Here is a 17,488-nt window from a genome sequence, read left to right on the forward strand (position 1 = left end):
TGGGCGGTCCACCGTCTCCCCCGAGACCTCTGAATGCCTTTGTCCTCTGAACCTCTGACTAGTTCTAGCGAGTAAAAGTGGTAACAACTGGAGTCTCAAGAGACCTTCAGTGAGGGTGGAGAAGAATTATAAGTCAGGCAAAGTACGCAGGCAGCCAGAAGGGGCAGTGCTGAAGGCCGAGGCCGGCATCCCTCGGCCTGAGGAGCTTGAAGCTCCTAGGCTGGGGGTGAGAAAAGGGCTCCGGTCTGCAAAGAGCGCAGGCCGGGGCAGGGGGTTGGGGGTGGGCTGGGGTGGTGAGGAGGTGGTGGGGCAAGAACTTTGGGGAGGCTGGGAGAGGCAGGGCTCGGGGTGGCGAGGCTGGATGGAGGTGGGCGGGTGGGCGAGGGTGGGTAGAAAGAGTGTCGGCTGTGGGGAGGGAAGAGGGAGACATGGGGTTGAGTGGGCACGAAGTTGATTTGGGGGACAGGAGGGGACTGAAAAGGAGGGAGAACTACTGGAGGTGCTCTATTTACTTCAAGATCTCCTTTTTTCATCCACTCCACCCTACCATGATTTTGAGGCCTGGATTAATATGAAAAAGAGGAAAAGGCAAGGTTGCTCACATTAACCTTTCTTCCATGCCCGATGCAGGCCTCCCAGATGTGTGGAACTGCCCCTCGAGCTGTAGCTCTTCACCACCATCTCTACCTTCTTCCTTCTGAGGGATCCCGAAACTTCTGTCATGGAAAAGTACCACGTGTTGGAGATGATTGGAGAAGGCTCTTTTGGGAGGGTGTACAAGGGTCGGAGAAAATACAGCGCTCAGGTGGCGAACAAAGAGGGATATCTCTTGGGTGGGATTCCGCACTCCCAACTCCAGTGGAAAATGGGTCTAGAAGGGAAGCATTCATACCAACTTGTATTCCTAAGGCACTGACGCTTTCATACTTATGGAGTATGAGCTCTGAAATTGGATTACTTGGGTTCATATCCTAGCTTTACCACTTTCTAGCTTTAGAACTAGGGACAAGTTACTTAACCCAGGGATCCCTAACCCCGGGGCTGCGGACCAGTACCTGTTGAGCGGCAGGTGAGTGAGTGAAGTTTCATCAGTACTTGCAGCCACTCCCCAGCGTTAGCATCACACCTCCGCTCCACCTCAGATCATTGGGCATTAGACTGTCGTAGGAGCACCGGTCCCTGGTGCCAAAAGGGTTGGGGACTGCTGACTTAACCTGTCAGTTTCAGCTTCCTCATCTACAGAGTGAAAAGATAAGAACAGTATCTGATTTATGGGGCTTGAGGACAAAACGTGATATCACACTGAATGGCTTAGTACAGTGCCTGACACCTAGTAAACAATAATTAAATATTATTATAACTATTAATCTCTATCATACTATGCAGGAAGAAATAAACCATCTGAACTCTATTCTCTCTCCATTTTTTTTCTTCCTTTCATCTCCCCTAAATCCCTTATATCTTCAGTTCTTAGATCAGAATACCTCTCCCAGAATCCACCTAAGGAATCTGTTTGGCAGATGCTATTTCCTCCTAGGGCAAGAGGAGGGGGAGCTTGGGCAAGGCCAGGGTACTATGGGGAAAGTGGAATGGGAGACAAACAGTTATGATGAGAGTTGCTCAATCTTAAGTCTCAGTTCTGGAGATCTGATGCTGATGTTTCAGTGGTGTGGTTAGGCCTTGACTCTTCATCTAACCACTGACAGGTGGTGGCCCTGAAGTTTATTCCAAAATTGGGACGCTCAGAGAAGGAGCTGAGAAATCTGCAACGAGAGATTGAAATCATGCGGGGTCTGCGGCATCCCAACATCGTGCATATGCTGGACAGCTTTGAGACTGATAAAGAGGTGCATTCTGGTTTGGGGTCATCTCTCCCCAAGAAGAAGGGTCACAGGGATTTCCCTACCTCAGAATGCATAAATGCAGAGCCATCAGTGCCTTTACCTTCTCCCTTCAGGTGGTAGTAGTGACAGACTATGCTGAGGGAGAGCTCTTTCAGATCCTGGAAGATGACGGAAAACTTCCCGAAGACCAGGTATGTTTCCTGGCTCAAACTTCTCCTCACGCCTGGCTCTCTCCAGGTTAAGGACTGGTAGGGAAAGCTGAGGGCACTGAGAGTCTCTGTTTCGAAAACAGAAAAATATAAGAGCCTAGGTGTATATAGAAGAAGTATGGTGTGACAGCAAAGTATATCAACTCTGGAGCCAAAATGTCTGAATACAATGGTTAGCTCTGCTACTTTCTTGGGCAAGTTACTTTAGCCTCTTTGTGCTTAGTTTCCTCTTTTTAAAACAGAAATAATAGTACCGTCTATCTCATTAAACTACTGTGAGGATTAATGAGTTAATTCATGTAAAATATTTAAAAGAGTGTGTGACACACAGTATGCAACGTAGTTAGCTATTATTAGTGTTGTTTTTATTTGACACCATTAGGGAAGAAGGGCCAGTGTGGTGGTACCAAAGAGGGCAGGAAGGTATAAAGGTTGTGGTTAAGGCAAGATCTGCCACCAAGACATACTGGTTAGCAGTGGGATTTGTTTGAACAGTTTCCAGCCACACTTATTCTAGGGATTTCTCTGTACTCTAGCAAGTAGGCCACCTTCAGGACTACTTGTCACAGCATTCTATTTCCTTATGAGCACTCATCATTATTGGTAAGTCACCATCTTACTCCTTTTGTTTGTCTTGTTTCTTTGATTACTTCTCTTGAGAAAGGGATTTTGTTTTATTTAAAAACAGGGAACATATTGAATGCTTACTAAGTGCCAGGCACTATTCTGAGCATTATATTACCTTACATGCTTTAACTCATTTAATCCTCACAATAATCTTGTGAGATAGATGGTGTCATTATTGTCACCTTACTCATGATGACTCTGAGCAGCACAAAGTAATTTGCCCGTGGTCTTGCAACTAGTGAGACTCAATAAATTTTCTTTGAATGAATGAATAAATGAACAAATGAAAGAATGCATGAATAGGGGAGCAAGAACTATGGAAGGTATCATGTGAGGTTCTGGAAGAAAGGAAAGGAAGAGAAAAATCACATCAGCTGTAATATCAGGCTTATCAGTAGGTTCCTTCCTCTGACTTCTCCTTTCTTCCTCCCACCTGACTGACCCCTAGGTTCAGGCCATTGCTGCCCAGTTGGTGTCAGCCCTATATTATCTGCATTCCCACCGCATCCTCCACCGAGACATGAAGCCCCAGAACATTCTTCTTGCCAAGGGTGGTGGCATCAAGCTCTGTGACTTTGGGTGAGGACCCTGGCCTTCCATCTCTGCTTCCAGTTCTGCGGGGTGTCTTAGAGCATATGCTTGGCTTACTTGGGCCTCATTTTAGAACCTGAGCTGGAGACTGGGACTCCTACTGAGTCTTTCGGAAGGTGCTCTCTCTGTCCAGGTTTGGGTTGGTTCAGATAATCAGAGGGAGTAATGACCAGAACTAGTTTTTATTGACTATCTTCTCTCTTTCCATTTTAATTCCATCATCTGCAGATTTGCCCGGGCTATGAGCACCAACACAATGGTGCTGACATCCATCAAAGGCACACCACTCTATATGTCTCCAGAGCTGGTGGAAGAGCGACCATACGACCACACTGCAGACCTCTGGTCTGTGGGCTGCATACTGTATGAGCTGGCTGTAGGCACCCCTCCCTTCTATACCACGAGCATCTTTCAGCTGGTCAACCTCATTCTCAAGGACCCTGTGCGCTGGCCCCCCACCATTAGTCCTTGCTTCAAGGTAATGAATACAGACAGGGAGATTGCTTTTGGGTCAGAAACCTGTCTCCCTCTGCTTCTGTTCCTTTTTCCAAAATCTGCTTCCAGAGCTAGGGCAAGTTAGTGAATTAATGCCAAAGCTAGGCCAAGCTGTCTTGCTTTTATAATGCAGGGGTGTATTCTGAGAGGGTGTTCTAAGGTTTACCAAACTTGGGAATAGCAGCCTCTCCTTGGGCCAGACTATCCAGACTATCCTGTATCACAATGGAAATACGATTTCAAGACATCAGAGACAGATACTGGTCATTTTATATACCCTCTATTCCACTTATTTCCTATCAGATGCAATGTCCAGCTGATATCTGGCTTTGCCAACGCAGCTTTCATTTCTCTTCCTGAAAGAAGGAATCTTCAGATATCTAAATGGCCAGAGCTTAGTGGGGCTAGCTCTGTGATTAGGAGTTGATGATAGAGGTGGTGCCTGCTCCTTTCAGCAGGCTGCAGGAGGGAAGGAGGGAAGAAAAAGAGTTGACCCTTTTTATTTCTTATCTGGGGCAAGATTTGGCTTTCAGTGGAATTTAAATGTAACCTTCTGCCAGGGTGAAATCTCATTATAACTTTGCTTTATCTAAGATATAAAGGGACAGGTTTCTCCCCAACCTTTTTAGCTGGGGAGGCCCAAGTAGTTACTAAAAAGAATCTAAACAATAAAACTTCAGTTGGTGCTATACATAAGATATTCATTTTCCCTTAGGGCAGATATGCAGCTATCTCCAGCTAGAGCCATAGTATACTTAATCACCTTGTTTTAGAACAGTGGTCATAATCTAGTACCATCTATTCCTGTTTCAGGCCCAATTGAGGATTTTCCCAAGGATACTTCATAACAGTGTAGAGACAGTCTCCCTACCCCTCTACCATCTGAAGACTTGCTGAAAGATTTCTGGTTTGAGGGCTCCCAAACACATCTTTACACAATGACATGTGCGTGTGAGTGTGCTTTTAACTGTAAATGCATTTGTTCGTACCCAGCTGTAAACAAACTGCAGTCAAAGAGAGGGCAAAGTGAGCAATGTGGGACTCCTTTGAATGTTTGCTTTCTGAAGATGATTGTGAAGGTGACATCCCTCTCTTCTAGTTTTCTCCTCACTTCTTCACAAAGCTAGTGACATTGAGATTTATGCCTATGGACTGGAATTGGGGCTCCCAGGAGATGAGACAGTGAGTTCTGTCCATGATTTCAGCCAATGAAGTAAGGCCTAAGGATAGGGTGAGAGAGGGTGCTGTAAGATTGGACTCTGGAGTTTCGGTTTGCAGGTTCTGCTGGTGAGTTAGAGCTTATAGAGACGTGAAGGCTGTTGGGGGATTTTTTTCTCTCCACAGAACTTCCTGCAGGGACTGCTGACCAAGGACCCTCGGCAGCGCCTGGCCTGGCCAGACCTTTTACATCACCCTTTTATTGCTGGTCGTGTCACAAGTGAGTCATTAGGGTTCCCAGGGCTTTTTCTAGTATTCTCTCCAATCTACCCTCCTTCTCCCAATCTGGATTCAACATATCTTCTTTAACCTACCAGTATGAACTTTCTTCCTAGCCCTTTGCCTAATCTTTGCCACCTCCCTTGCAACCCCCCGCCCCCTTTGTCACTTTGTCAAAATGGTCGCCTTCTACAAAAGCCGGAGACACCGAAGTTGTCTGTGCCAAGTGACATGGCACAGCTCCAGTATGATCCTGTCTTTTTCCTCTTCCCTCCCTGCAGTAATAACTGAACCAGCAGGTCCAGATTTGGGCACCCCGTTCACCAGTCGCCTACCCCCAGAACTTCAGGTCCTAAAGGACCAACAGGCACATCAGCTGGCCCCCAAGGGCAATCGATCTCGCATCTTGCGTCAGGCCTGTAAGCGCATGGCTGAGGAGGCCAAGAAGAAGGTGTGTAGGAATATTGGGGAATATGTGACATGACCAGGCTGGTGACTGGGGTTGTTGGAGAAGGAGGGTGACTTTCTAGGGCTGGGAAAGGGCCACAAATAGGATTTATACTGCCCTATGGCAACCAAATAGTTCTGATTCAGTGTCTCTTGTCCACTTCTCATAGAAACACCAGAATACAGGACCTGCCCTTGAGCAAGAAGACAGGACCAGCAAGGTAGCTTCTGGCACGGCCCCTCTGCCCAGGCTATGGAACACTCCTCAGGAACCAGGTCTCTTGGCTGGGATCATGGCCTCAGAAACGAAGAGCAGCTGGGCTGAGTGGGGGGCTGGAGAGGCCCCCCCTATACCTCGGTGAGGAGGGTATAGCCAAGGATTTGTAGGGTGAGGTATCTTGCATATCTTTGGCTCTAGCCAAAGCAAACACAGCATGATCCCTGTCACTAGCCACTGCCTAAATATGGACAGAGCCCTAGTAATCTGAGTGCTGGGTTCTTGTATTCTAATTCCAGATACTTCATCAGGAAATGTGGGAACTTTCCTTTTCTCTGTGCCTCAGTTGTACATTAACTGAAAAGGAAAGAATTGTCTCCAACTGCAAAAGGAAAGTTATTTAAGTTGGGAGCCATAGGTGTATACTGCCAAGGTAGACTTAAGAATAAGGTCCAAAGTGGGTAGGGCAGTCAAGGATGAGTGTGTAGTACTCGACATATCCTGTCCTGGCCATATCCTAGAAAGAGGTCTCTTCTATCCAATCCTATATGACTTGTTCTTCATTCCTATCCTGGGTCAAGAGGGAGGGACAAGTTAATGACTGGCTTTATGACATTTCCAAGCCTCATAGATCTAGAACTTATCCTACTCCCTGCTTCCTCTGGCAGAGAAAACCGGGTCACCCAGGATTGTGAACGAGCATTCCCAGAGCTGAGGCCAGAGGCTGCGGGCCAGCGGAGCATTGATGCAGTGGACCTAGAAAACGAGGTGCGTCCAGGGACTCTTCTCAGCCTTCTCCCTGCTGTGGGTTGTTGGGTCTGGGTAGATGTTTTTCTAGAACAGTGATTCCCAGCCCTCCAGGTATGAGCTGCCTGCGTTAAAAATTGCTTCCTTACTAATTATAGATTTTAATTGCACAGTTATCTGAACATGTAATTATCAAAAAATTAGAATACATAGGGAAAAAAATACCTAGGCCCCAGAGGTGTCCGCTGTTATTAGTTTTGTCTGTCTTTTGCAGACTTTTTGTACTTTTACATATGTGTGTGTATATGTACACATAGAAATATAGTTTGACTGTTTTTACATTACTGAGTTCATACCATATGTATTGTTTTACATCATGTCTATCTTATCATGTGATCTGTTTTAGAGCTCTTTTTACATCTGAACATGTTCTACCTCACTTTTGTGTTTTTTAGGGTTTAATTTTATTTTGAAATAATTTCAAACCTAAAGAATAATTTTGAGAATACCACAAAGAATTCCTGTACACCCTTTCACCCAGATTCACCAATTATTAAAATCTGCCTCATTTGCTTTATGATTCTCTCTCTATATGTGGACATACCAACTTTTTGAATTATTTCAGGTTACGTTGCAGACATGCCCCTTTTCCCCTAAATATTTTCGTGCATATTTTCTATGAACAAGGTCATTTGCTTCCTCTACCACAGTACAGTTACGGAAGTCAGAAATTTAACGTTGATGTATTCCGTTATTTAATCTACAGTCCAGATTTAAATTTGCCTGTTGCTCCAGTACTGTTCTTTATAGCAAAATTTTTTCCTGGTCCGTGATCCAGTCCAGTGTTAGGTATTAGATTTATCTGTTTTACCTCTTTAGTCACCTTTAATCTGGAACAGTTCCTAATCTTTCTTTATCTTTCATAACTGACAGTTTCGAGGTACACACGCCAGTTATTTTGTAGAACATTCTTCAAATTGAAATTTCTTTATGCATTTTTGGTAGGAATACTACATATACATAAGTGATGCATCCTCAGTACTACAATCTTCTTAACTTCATAGTATTTCCTAATATGGATATACCATGATTTTTATTTTTAACTCCCTTGCTGACTGGCTTTATGACATTTCCAATTTTTTAAATTACAAATCATGCTGCAATGGACATCTTTTTTGGTATCTCTTTATGCACACATGTCAGTGTTCTCCAAGAGACTTTTCAAGACCCCTCACTATAGCTTCTTTTTACTGGTGTCTGAAAAAAATAACATCTGCGTCAGAGGAGTCACTGCTTCTTGCAGTTACTCCGTGATCCCCCATGCTGGGAGCTACTACCCTCAACCTTACACATTGCTCCTGACCTCTTTCACTCCCCTGTGCCTCAGGAGCCAGACAGTGACGACGAGTGGCAACACCTGCTAGAGACCACCGAACCTGTGCCCATCCAGCTGAAGGCCCCTCTCACCCTACTGTGCAATCCTGACTTCTGCCAGCGCATCCAGAGTCAGCTGCATGAGGCTGGAGCGCAGGTGATGGGCAGAAGGATACTGTGGAGAGAATTTGAGACTCTTTTCACAGATGAGGCATTAAAAAACAGTGATTGACATAAGGAGAAAGAGAAAGTTTGTCCCTTCACAATTCTATTTCAGTCTATCTGCTCAATTCAAGGAGATTTGCTAACCTCCTTTAGTAACACAGAAAGAGCAGGCCTCGTATCTCTCTGAAGGGAAAAATATCCTTCTAGAGCAGGGGTCAGCAAATTTCTGATGGTAAATATTTTAGGCATTGTGGGCTATGAGGCAAAAATGGAGGACATTATGTAAGTACTTCTACAATGAGAGGAAACAAGTTTCTACAAAATTTTTATTGTCTATGGCCATGCCACCTTGAACACACCTGATCTCATCTGATCTTGGAAGCTAAACAAGGTCAGGCCTGGTTAGTATTTGGATGGGAGACCACCTAGGAATAATACTAGGTGCTGTAGGCTTTAAAAAAAATGAAAAATATAGATGTAACTAGTATATAATGTCTTCCGGTATAGGTATACTAATGAGAAGAATGAGATTCTTTTTTAGGAAATAACATTTTGCTTAATTAACATTCATAGTTAGTGTTCCCTGTTACAAAGTCTTTCCTTGCTTCTCTGAAACACAGTGATCTTCCTTCCTGGGAACTCACTGAAATACATCGCCTGCATCTCTTCCCCTTTCTTTAAAGTCTTTTTTAATGATGTTTAGTAAATGTACCAAGAAGTGAAACTATCACCATAATCCAGTTTTAGAACATTTTCATTGCCCCAATAAGTTCCCTCGTACCCATTTACAGTTAATAATCCTTCCTCCCCCAGTCCCAGGGAACCATTAATCTACTTTCTGTCTCATAGATTTGCCTTTTCTGGACATTCTACATACATGAGATCATACAGTATACAGTGTTCATGTCTGGCTCCTTTCTCAGTGTAATGTTTTTGAGGTTCATTCATGCCATAGCATGTATCAACAATCCATTCCCTTTTATTGCTGGTTAGTACTTCATTAGATAGATATAGGTCACATTTTGTTTATCCATTCACCAGTTGGTGGCCATTGGGGCTGTTTCCACTTTTTGGCTTTTATGGATAATGCTGCTGTGAATAGTCACGTGGAAGTCTGTGTGGACATATGCTTTCATTTCTCTTGGAGTGGAAGAGAGGTACCTAGGTACCTAGGAGTGGAATTGCTGGGTCATGTGGAACATTTATATTTAACATTTTAAGAAGCTGCTGAATCATTTTCCAAAGTGATTTCACCATTTTGCATTCCCACCAGCAATGTATGCAAGTCTCCATTTCTCCCCATCATTGCCAACATGTATGATTGTCTTTTTGATTATAGCCATTCCAGTGAGTGTGAAATAGCATATAATGTCATTTTAATTTTCATTTTGTTAATGATTAATGTCAAGCATCATTTCTTGTTATTAGCCATTTGTATATCTTCTTTGATGAAATATCCAGTTCTTTTGCTCATTTTTAAATTGGGTTGTCCTCTAATTGAGTTGTGTTCTTTGTATATTCTGGATACAGACCTTTTTTAAGATATGTAATTTACAAATATTTTCTCATAGTCTATGCTTTATCTTTTTATTCTCATGAGAGTATCTTTTGAAGCACAGGTGTTTTGAATTTTGATGAAGTCCAGTTACAGTTTTTCCCTTTGTAGATTACACTTTCGGTGTTGTATCTAAGAAATATTTTCCAAACGTAAAATCTTAAAGATTTTCTCCTATGTTTTTTTCTAAAAGTTCTAGTTTTAGCTCCGACATTTAGGTCTCTGACCCATTTTGAGTTCATTTTTGTCTACAATGCGAGGTATACAGTGTGAGGGATCTTACATTCAACTTTTGCATGTGGACGTACAGTCGTCCCAGCACCATTTGTTGAAAAGACTCTTCTTTCTCTGGTGAATTGCTCTGGCACCTTGCACCTCTCTTTTTTCCTAATACATTGTCCTCCTAGTGTTGGACAGCTTTTCAGTAGGGAAGCAGGTTAAAAGCTCTGGGTAAGGCTTCCTGAGTTGGAATTCTGTCTGAACTACTCTTTAGCCGTGTGATTATTAACTACTTAACCTATAAGTGGTAGGCTAGATTTAGCCTGTGGTTCATAGTTTGTCAACCCCTCATCTAGTGTTGAATAACATCGTTTTGTGTCTGTTATTTTTTATTTTCCGAAGTGTGTGCATGAGTGTGTGTGAGTGTGCGTGTTTGTTTTGTTTTTAAGATGAAAGGATGGAGAAGGGAGGGAGCAGATGGGAATAGCATTGGGTCTGCCAGAGAGATCCTGAGGAGTGGTCCCATCCCCCTTGTTCACTGCTGTTAACAGTCATGTGATCTGAACATCTATATTCTTCCCTGGTACAGTTTCCCTATTTTCTTTTTCTCCTCTGGGCTTTGGACTCCCAAAGAAAGGAATGAGAACATCTGGTCCGATTGCCAACTCCTTGGGAACACTTGGTATCTATGACTCTACTTTTACCTCTGATAATTATCAATTACCATCTCTTTCCCTCGTGTCACTCAGATCCTGAAAGGCATGCTGGAGGGTGCTTCTCATATCCTTCCTGCACTCCGGGTCCTGAGCAGTCTTCTGTCCAGCTGCAGTGACTCTGTTCCCTTGTACTCCTTCTGCCGTGAGGCAGGACTCCCTGGGCTGCTGCTCAGCCTACTCAGACACAGCCAGGAGAGCAACAGTATTCAGCAGGTAAGTACTACGCAAGGAGCCTCTAAAGACTTCCAGGAGTTGTTTCTCTTTGGATTTCTCTTCTTCGAACTGCCATCTCTATTTAGCCCAATTGCCTTTTATTTTCTTTCCTCCTCTTTCTAGTTATTAGACCATGAATTACAAACTCTAATACCTTCTATGCCAGGGAGATGATGTCAGTGAAGTAGACTATGTAGAACTTTGAGAGTAGTGGGGAATATGATAAACTGGAGATCTCATGCCCTGTCTAAATTGGACATCCTCTCCTCGGCTCCAGCCCACTGTTACTGAGTGGGAATATGGGTCCAGTGTTGCCAGATCTTCTAGTTTTCCAAGAGAAGCTAGAAATCCAGATTTTTATATGTAATCTCCCAATAGTTAGAGCACTGTGCTTCGAAATATATTAAATCCGTGGCTTTATTGACCCAATTTTACAGAGCAGGGTACTGAAATTCAGAGATGAACTGACTCATACACAAGCACTACTTTGTAAATAAATGGCCACGGAGACGATAGTGGAAGAGCTAGGATTGAGACTCGATGTGTTTAGGGACAAACCTCTACTTCCCCTGCTGTGTCCTGCTGCAGCTGAGCTAAGAGGACAGAAAAAGAGAATCTAGGCTCAGGCATGAGAAAGCCGTACTCTGATGAGTATTAATCTTGAGTGTTTTAAAGTTTTTAGGAAAAAATTTGAGCTATTTTGAAAAACAGAACTGTCTAAACTCCACAGTGCTGTTCAGGCCAAACAAGACACATTTTCAGGCTATTTGTAGCCCCTTGGTTGCCACTTGTTACTTCTGGATCTCTTCTCTCTGTCCAAATACTCTCATTCTGTCTGGATATCTGATGCCTTTTTTACTGCTTTTTCTATTCTTTGTCTCCATCCCCTACATTGTTGCCATCCCCTACGTTGCTCTTACTCTTCGTCCTGTTCCTTGGCAGCAATGTTGGTATGGGACCTTCTTACGGAACCTGATGGCTGTGATTCAGGCCTACTTTGCCTGCACCTTCAATCTGGAGAGGAACCAGACAGGTGACAGGTGAGATGACAGGCAGTTTTCCCCTGTTGGCCAGTTTGGCTTCAATTTCTATTCCCGTTTCTTCCCTTCTCTGTTAGAAAGAGGCTAAGTGAGGAGAAGCCATGATTTGTGACAGGTTTAGGGATCAGCTGACTAACCCCTTAGGGTCCAGCTAGTCCTCTTAAGGACCCTGAGACACCTCCACTTTTGCCCCAAATCTTTCAGATTCTAAGCGTCAGCAGTCACCACACACTAAATGAAAGGATCAAGATGTGAATAACCTAGAGAAATGGCTTGGAGGGTGTGTATGTGAGACTGTGTGTGTGCTTAGCCGGGGAGAGAGGAGGGAGCATTCTGATGTTCCCTTGCAGAGCTTCTCCTACCTGCCCATAACTGACCCATGCACCACATCTCGACTTTTAGTAGAGAGATGAGAAGAAACCATTTTCCCTTAGCCTACAGGTATTTCAGGAAGCGGCCAACCTCTTTTTGGACCTGCTGGGGAAGTTCCTGGCCCAACCAGATGACTCAGAGCAGACTTTGAGGAGGGACAGCCTCCTGGTAATCGGCTCCCATTTCCAGATTTTTATCTCCCTTGTCTTTCCCTGTGTTTCTCCCCTCCCCTTTCTTATGGCTAGATAGGGTTAGATCAAGGTGATATATCAAACATTTGTTGAATGCCAGCTATGTGCCATATGCAATTTGAGTAAGAGAAAGTTCCTATCTTCAAGGGATCGGAGACAGTCAAGTAGGGGAGATGTAAAGTGATCAAGGACAGTAGTGTGAAAAGTACATTAGAATTTTGTGTAAAATACAGAAGCACAGCTGAAGAAGATTAACACTATTTGGAGGGTCATAAAAGAAATCCTGAATAAGGAAATAATCTCTGCTAGGATTTGGAGAATACATAGAAATTTGCCAGGTGGATGAGGCAGGAAAATAGAAAGGACATTCCAGGTGGAAAAAGCAACCTAATAAAGGCCCAGAGGCATTAAGCAGTGTGGCCTGTTTCACGGAGCCACAAATAGAAGTTATTTCTTCTTGAAGAGACTTGCAGATCAGCTAGTATTTCCCAACCTTGTTTGACCTATGGACTAGTAAACTGTATGGGTTCTCTTGCCTGGACTCTGGTAGTGAGGACCAGGAATGGAGGATTGAACCAGAAAATCTCAGGAGATAGAGAGGAACATGTGCAAAGAAGTAAACAATTGGTCTACGGCCATGCCACCCTGAACGTTCCCAATCTCATCTGATCTCGGAAGCTAAGCAGGGTCAGGCCTGGTTAGTAAGTACTTGGATGGGAGACCACCTAGGAATACCAGGTGCTGTAGACGTTAAAAAAAAAAGAAGTAAACAATTGCCTGGTCATTGTTCAAACTGGCACTTGATAACACAGATCTAGGCTACATTCTTGTCTCTAGCTAGCAGTCCTTTCAGTTTCTAGTCTGAGAGCCTATTTTAGCATCCCTCACCCTTTCAAGTCAGGAAGCTTTTAATATCTAACCTAAATTTTGGCCAGCAGAGATTCACATTATTGGCCAGCACTTCTCATATGTCATTGTGCAGTGAGTAGCATGGGGAGTTTGGAATAAATACCCCACCTCATGAAATTCCGAATCAGAGGACTAGGATAGGAAGGACCCAGGAATCCCCAGCAATTCTTACACTTGTGGTCATAGATGACACTTTGAGAAACATCATTTAGGGAGCAGCTGATCAGAGAAAAGAAGGACTGACACTTAAATTCCTATTCCTGAAACACGAAGGTAGTTATGATGCACCTTCAGTATGAGGAATACTTAGAATTAGACAGCTAGTCCCCTGGGTTTTTCTCCTCTTTTCTCAGGTTCTCCAGGGATTCTTGCTCCTTACTCTAAGCCCAGTCTGTTTTCTGATGCCCCAGTGTTAACCCTGCCCTCGTCTCCTGTAGTGCTTTACCGTTCTGTGTGAAGCCATGGATGGAAATAGCTGGACCATCTCCAAAGCCTTTTACTCAAGTCTGTTGACTACACAGCGGGCTGTGTTGGACGGGCTCCTTCATGGCTTGACAGTTCCACAGCTCCCTTTCCACACACCTCCAGGTAACCAGAGTGGGGAGGGGGCGTTCTCTGGACTTAATTGTTGAGTGAGTCCAGCTCTGTGCTTTTAGTAAGTGCCCAATAAATAACTGTGAACTGAAAGATAGAAGGCGGATCTGGGAGAAACAACTACACCCCACCCTTTGCTTTCTCCATAGGAGCCCCTCAAGTGATCCAGTCGCTGCGGGAGCAGAGTGAGGATCTGCCTGGAGCCATTTCCTCTGCACTGGCAGCCATGTGTTTTGCTCCTGTGGGGCTGCCTGGCTGCTGGGAAGCCAAGGAGCAGGTCTGAGCTGCAGTTTCTTATTCTTCTCATCCCTTTTGCCAGAGCGGGGGAAGCTGGCCCTAGCTTCTCAAGAAGGCAGAAAAATAAGCTCGTATGCCTGCCCTTACTCAGTTCTTCCAGAAACAGATGGCCCCAACCTGGATCTGGGCCATTTGTACAACATGATATAGCCAAAATCCCAGAGGCCTTGGTTAGAGAGCTTAGTGACAAACTTCCCATGTGCTAGGGTAGCCACACTGAAGCCACCAGTGATGCTTTTTTAAGGGCTCAGGATTCAGACTTCCTTCTCCCTTTTGGCTAGCAACACTTCTCTCTGTATCTGCATACATGGGCTAAATAAGGCCATGACTTTTGGTTCTCCATTGGCCTTGAAGACCGGGAATGGGATAGAGTCTGAGGTTCCTGGTGAAGCTGGCAAAGTGCCTAGTAAGGGTTTGAGAATCTTGAGTAGTTGGGGATATAAGAGGGTAGGATTGGAATAATGGAAATGGAATTGAGTCTTCAGGTATATCTTTATAGATCTCTCGGCATTTGGCAAATCAGCTCACCGAAGACAACAACCAGCTGAGGCCATCCCTCATCTCTGGCCTGCAGCATCCCACCCTGTGCCTACATCTTCTCAAGGTACTGCCTGCCCATAACTCTTCAGATTTCCTTTTAACCCCCAGGACTGAGAGAGAGAGAGAGAGACACACTGAGAGAGATGAGAAACCCCGTTTCACGACCCCTTTCTACCTTTAAATCTGTTCAACCTGAGATGGCCTTACTATGAGCCAATGCTCACCAGAACTGAGAAGTATCTCTACCTTACAGCAAGAGGTGGAAGCGACCCAAACTTCTCTAACACCCCCAAACATGGATACCAGATCTGTTGAGAGGCTCGCTTGCTTTCAGCTGAGCCTTCCAGTCTCAGAGCCCAGGTGCTGCTCTGCTCACTGACAGACTCCTTCCCACTCCCTCAGGTTCTGTACTCCTGCTGCCATGTCAGTGAGCGCCTGTGCCGTCTTCTAGGGCGAGAGCCCCAGGCCTTGGAGTCGCTGTTGATGTTGGTCCAGGGCAAGGTAGGCCAGCAACACAGGTGGACATCTCATGGTGTCTCCACTGTCTCAATCAGAGGTTGCTCTGATATCTTAGGTTTCCTTTGTAGGTAAAGGTAGTGGATTCGGAAGAGTCTACTGAAGTGACGCTCTACCTCCTCTCCCTTCTTGTCCTTCAGCTCCAAGATCTGCCTTCCGGGTGAGTCATAAAGTAGGCTCTCGCTCGCCATTGAAGTCCTCTACCCACATAGCTCACCCTGACATAGAACATGGGGAGTGGTACCCTGCAGCCTATCCTTGGGAGGAATTGGGATAGGGAGAGTAAAGGCTTTTCAACAAAGAACAGAACTGAATTCTCACCAACTCTGTGACTTGGAGTCAGACATACAGCTTAGGTGGAGAGGGCTATGCAAGGGGAGGGGAGGCCACTCACCAGCCTCCTTTTACACTGCTATACCCCTTGATGTTTCTCCTTGTTCCAGAATGGAGAAGCTAGGCAATGAGATTGCTACTGTCTTTACCCGTTCACATGTCGTCTCTCTTGTGGTGAGTTTTCAACCTTCATGTTCCTCCCTTTTCACCCTATCATCCAACCCTTCTGGGAGCAGAGGAGTCATTATCCCCTTCGTAGCTGTTTATGAGACGTTCTTCTGGTCCAAGACAGACTTAAATTGTCTCTGCCTGTGCTGAATATCATTCAGATTCGGTCATTCCTTCTCCTCCTCTAACTCTCCAGAGTGCAGCAGCCTGTCTGCTGGGACAGCTTGGTCAGCAAGGGGTGACCTTTGACCTCCAGCCTGTGGAGTGGATTGCTGCAGCCACACATGCCCTGTCTGCCCCTGCGGAGGTGAGGTCTGACAGGGAATGCATAGACATGTTTTCTGTGAGTCAAACAAGGACTGCACTCTTGGAGGAAATACTGAAATGCCAGGCAGCCTAGAGAAAACCACGGTGTGGTAAAGGAATCAAGGAGTCTTTTCTACCCTCTGCCCCCAGATAATTGACTGCTCTGAGCCCAGACTGGTCAGGGCTTCCGTTCTGTTGTTAACATGCTGGACTTCTAAAGAGGGAGGGAGGCATCATCTCTTTCTTTGGCAGTACCTTTGCTAAAGGATATCTCTTTAGGCTTTCTCTTTTTCAGTCTGTTTTCTTCACTGCCACCAGAGTGTCTTAAAGGAAATTTGGCCATTTGTTCAAACAAGAATTACTTAACGCATAAATATATATTGAGTACCAAACACTGTTCTAGGCTCTGTAAGTCCTCAGTGGTTTCCCATTGCTTCTGGGATAAAGTCCAAATTCTTCAGCAGGCTACTCAGAGCTCATCTGTTGCCTCTGGGCTTTGTAATCCTATACCGAAAGAGTTGCCATTTCCAAAATTCATTATGGTCTTTCATGACCTGCCTTTGTATATACTATGTCTCCTACTTGGGATGTTCTTCCTTTCCACCTCTACCTTTTCTAGTCTGCCTTTATAACTTTTAATCCCATCAGTTTCTTACCTCCAGGAGGTGGAGTTAGATACTCTCAACTGCAACCCCGCACCCCCACCCCAGCCTCTGGTTCAGAAAGTATCTTTCTAAACTATAACTGTTTCTGTGTCAGCTTACCCTACCAGACTGTGTATCTTTAGGACAGAGTTAGTCATTGACCAAATAGGCAGGAACCAAGACTCTTAAGTCCAGCATTCTCCTCTCTACACCAGGCCAAGGAAGACCTCTTTCTGCCTGACCAGGAGTTGGGGACACAGGCCTGTGAGGCCCCCTCATTCCTCTCAGGGATCTGCATTCTTCTTACCTCTGCTTGGCAGGTCCGGCTGACTCCACCAGGTGGCTGTGGATTCTACGACGGCCTCCTTGTCCTACTGCTGCAGCTGCTCACGCAGGTAGAGCTTCATCTTAGGACGGATAGGAAGTAAGGAGAGAAACTGGGCATTTCGGGGTGCCACTGGACTTTAGGAACACAGAAGCAACCTATAAACTACTGTGCCTGTAATGGCTTTGGAAGGGGCCACCTGCCCTTGGACCCTTTAAAGGGAACCGTTCAGCTATATCCCTTGGGATTCAGTGGGAAGGAAAGCTGTAATTCCCTGGTTTTCAGTAGATATACGGGTTGAGAGGTTGGGGGTTAAGATGTAATCAGGGAATTAAAACAACAGAGAAATCCTAGGTGGGAAAAACAGAAGGAATTATTTCTGGGATTCCCTTTCCTC

The 17,488-nt window shown here is 44.9% G+C and overlaps 1 protein-coding gene and 2 pseudogenes across 4 annotated transcripts in view; all 3 read left to right on the forward strand.

Annotated features, from left to right (window-relative positions):
- Window positions 1-5: 5 nt before the first annotated feature.
- The window catches only part of STK36 (serine/threonine kinase 36), a 21,599-nt gene continuing 4,116 nt past the window's right edge, over window positions 6-17,488 (forward strand). For 2 of the 4 annotated variants that reach the window (XM_039844776.1, XM_039844778.1), the window contains exons 1-22: window positions 77-226; window positions 631-805; window positions 1,707-1,847; window positions 1,958-2,035; window positions 3,129-3,259; window positions 3,500-3,749; window positions 5,111-5,204; window positions 5,485-5,654; window positions 5,821-6,008; window positions 6,536-6,635; window positions 8,002-8,145; window positions 10,677-10,856; window positions 11,799-11,896; window positions 12,331-12,436; window positions 13,806-13,956; window positions 14,112-14,239; window positions 14,759-14,863; window positions 15,202-15,300; window positions 15,387-15,475; window positions 15,759-15,822; window positions 16,013-16,123; window positions 17,087-17,161. In XM_039844776.1, the coding sequence (XP_039700710.1) occupies window positions 722-805; window positions 1,707-1,847; window positions 1,958-2,035; window positions 3,129-3,259; window positions 3,500-3,749; window positions 5,111-5,204; window positions 5,485-5,654; window positions 5,821-6,008; window positions 6,536-6,635; window positions 8,002-8,145; window positions 10,677-10,856; window positions 11,799-11,896; window positions 12,331-12,436; window positions 13,806-13,956; window positions 14,112-14,239; window positions 14,759-14,863; window positions 15,202-15,300; window positions 15,387-15,475; window positions 15,759-15,822; window positions 16,013-16,123; window positions 17,087-17,161 (2,586 nt within the window). In that variant the 5' untranslated portion in view covers window positions 77-226; window positions 631-721. Of the gene's footprint in view, window positions 227-630; window positions 806-991; window positions 1,070-1,706; window positions 1,848-1,957; window positions 2,036-3,128; window positions 3,260-3,499; window positions 3,750-5,110; window positions 5,205-5,484; window positions 5,655-5,820; window positions 6,009-6,535; window positions 6,636-8,001; window positions 8,146-10,676; window positions 10,857-11,798; window positions 11,897-12,330; window positions 12,437-13,805; window positions 13,957-14,111; window positions 14,240-14,758; window positions 14,864-15,201; window positions 15,301-15,386; window positions 15,476-15,758; window positions 15,823-16,012; window positions 16,124-17,086; window positions 17,162-17,488 lie in introns of those variants that run through there. The other 2 variants (XM_039844777.1, XM_039844779.1) reach the window with 2 other exon arrangements.
- On the forward strand, window positions 8,485-8,606 carry LOC120587778 (uncharacterized; annotated as a pseudogene).
- LOC120587939 (uncharacterized) lies at window positions 13,087-13,209 on the forward strand (annotated as a pseudogene).

The sequence above is a fragment of the Pteropus medius genome, unplaced genomic scaffold, assembly GCF_902729225.1.
Source record: "Pteropus medius unplaced genomic scaffold, Ma_sr-lr_union100, whole genome shotgun sequence".
Classification (NCBI taxonomy): domain Eukaryota; kingdom Metazoa; phylum Chordata; class Mammalia; order Chiroptera; family Pteropodidae; genus Pteropus; species Pteropus medius.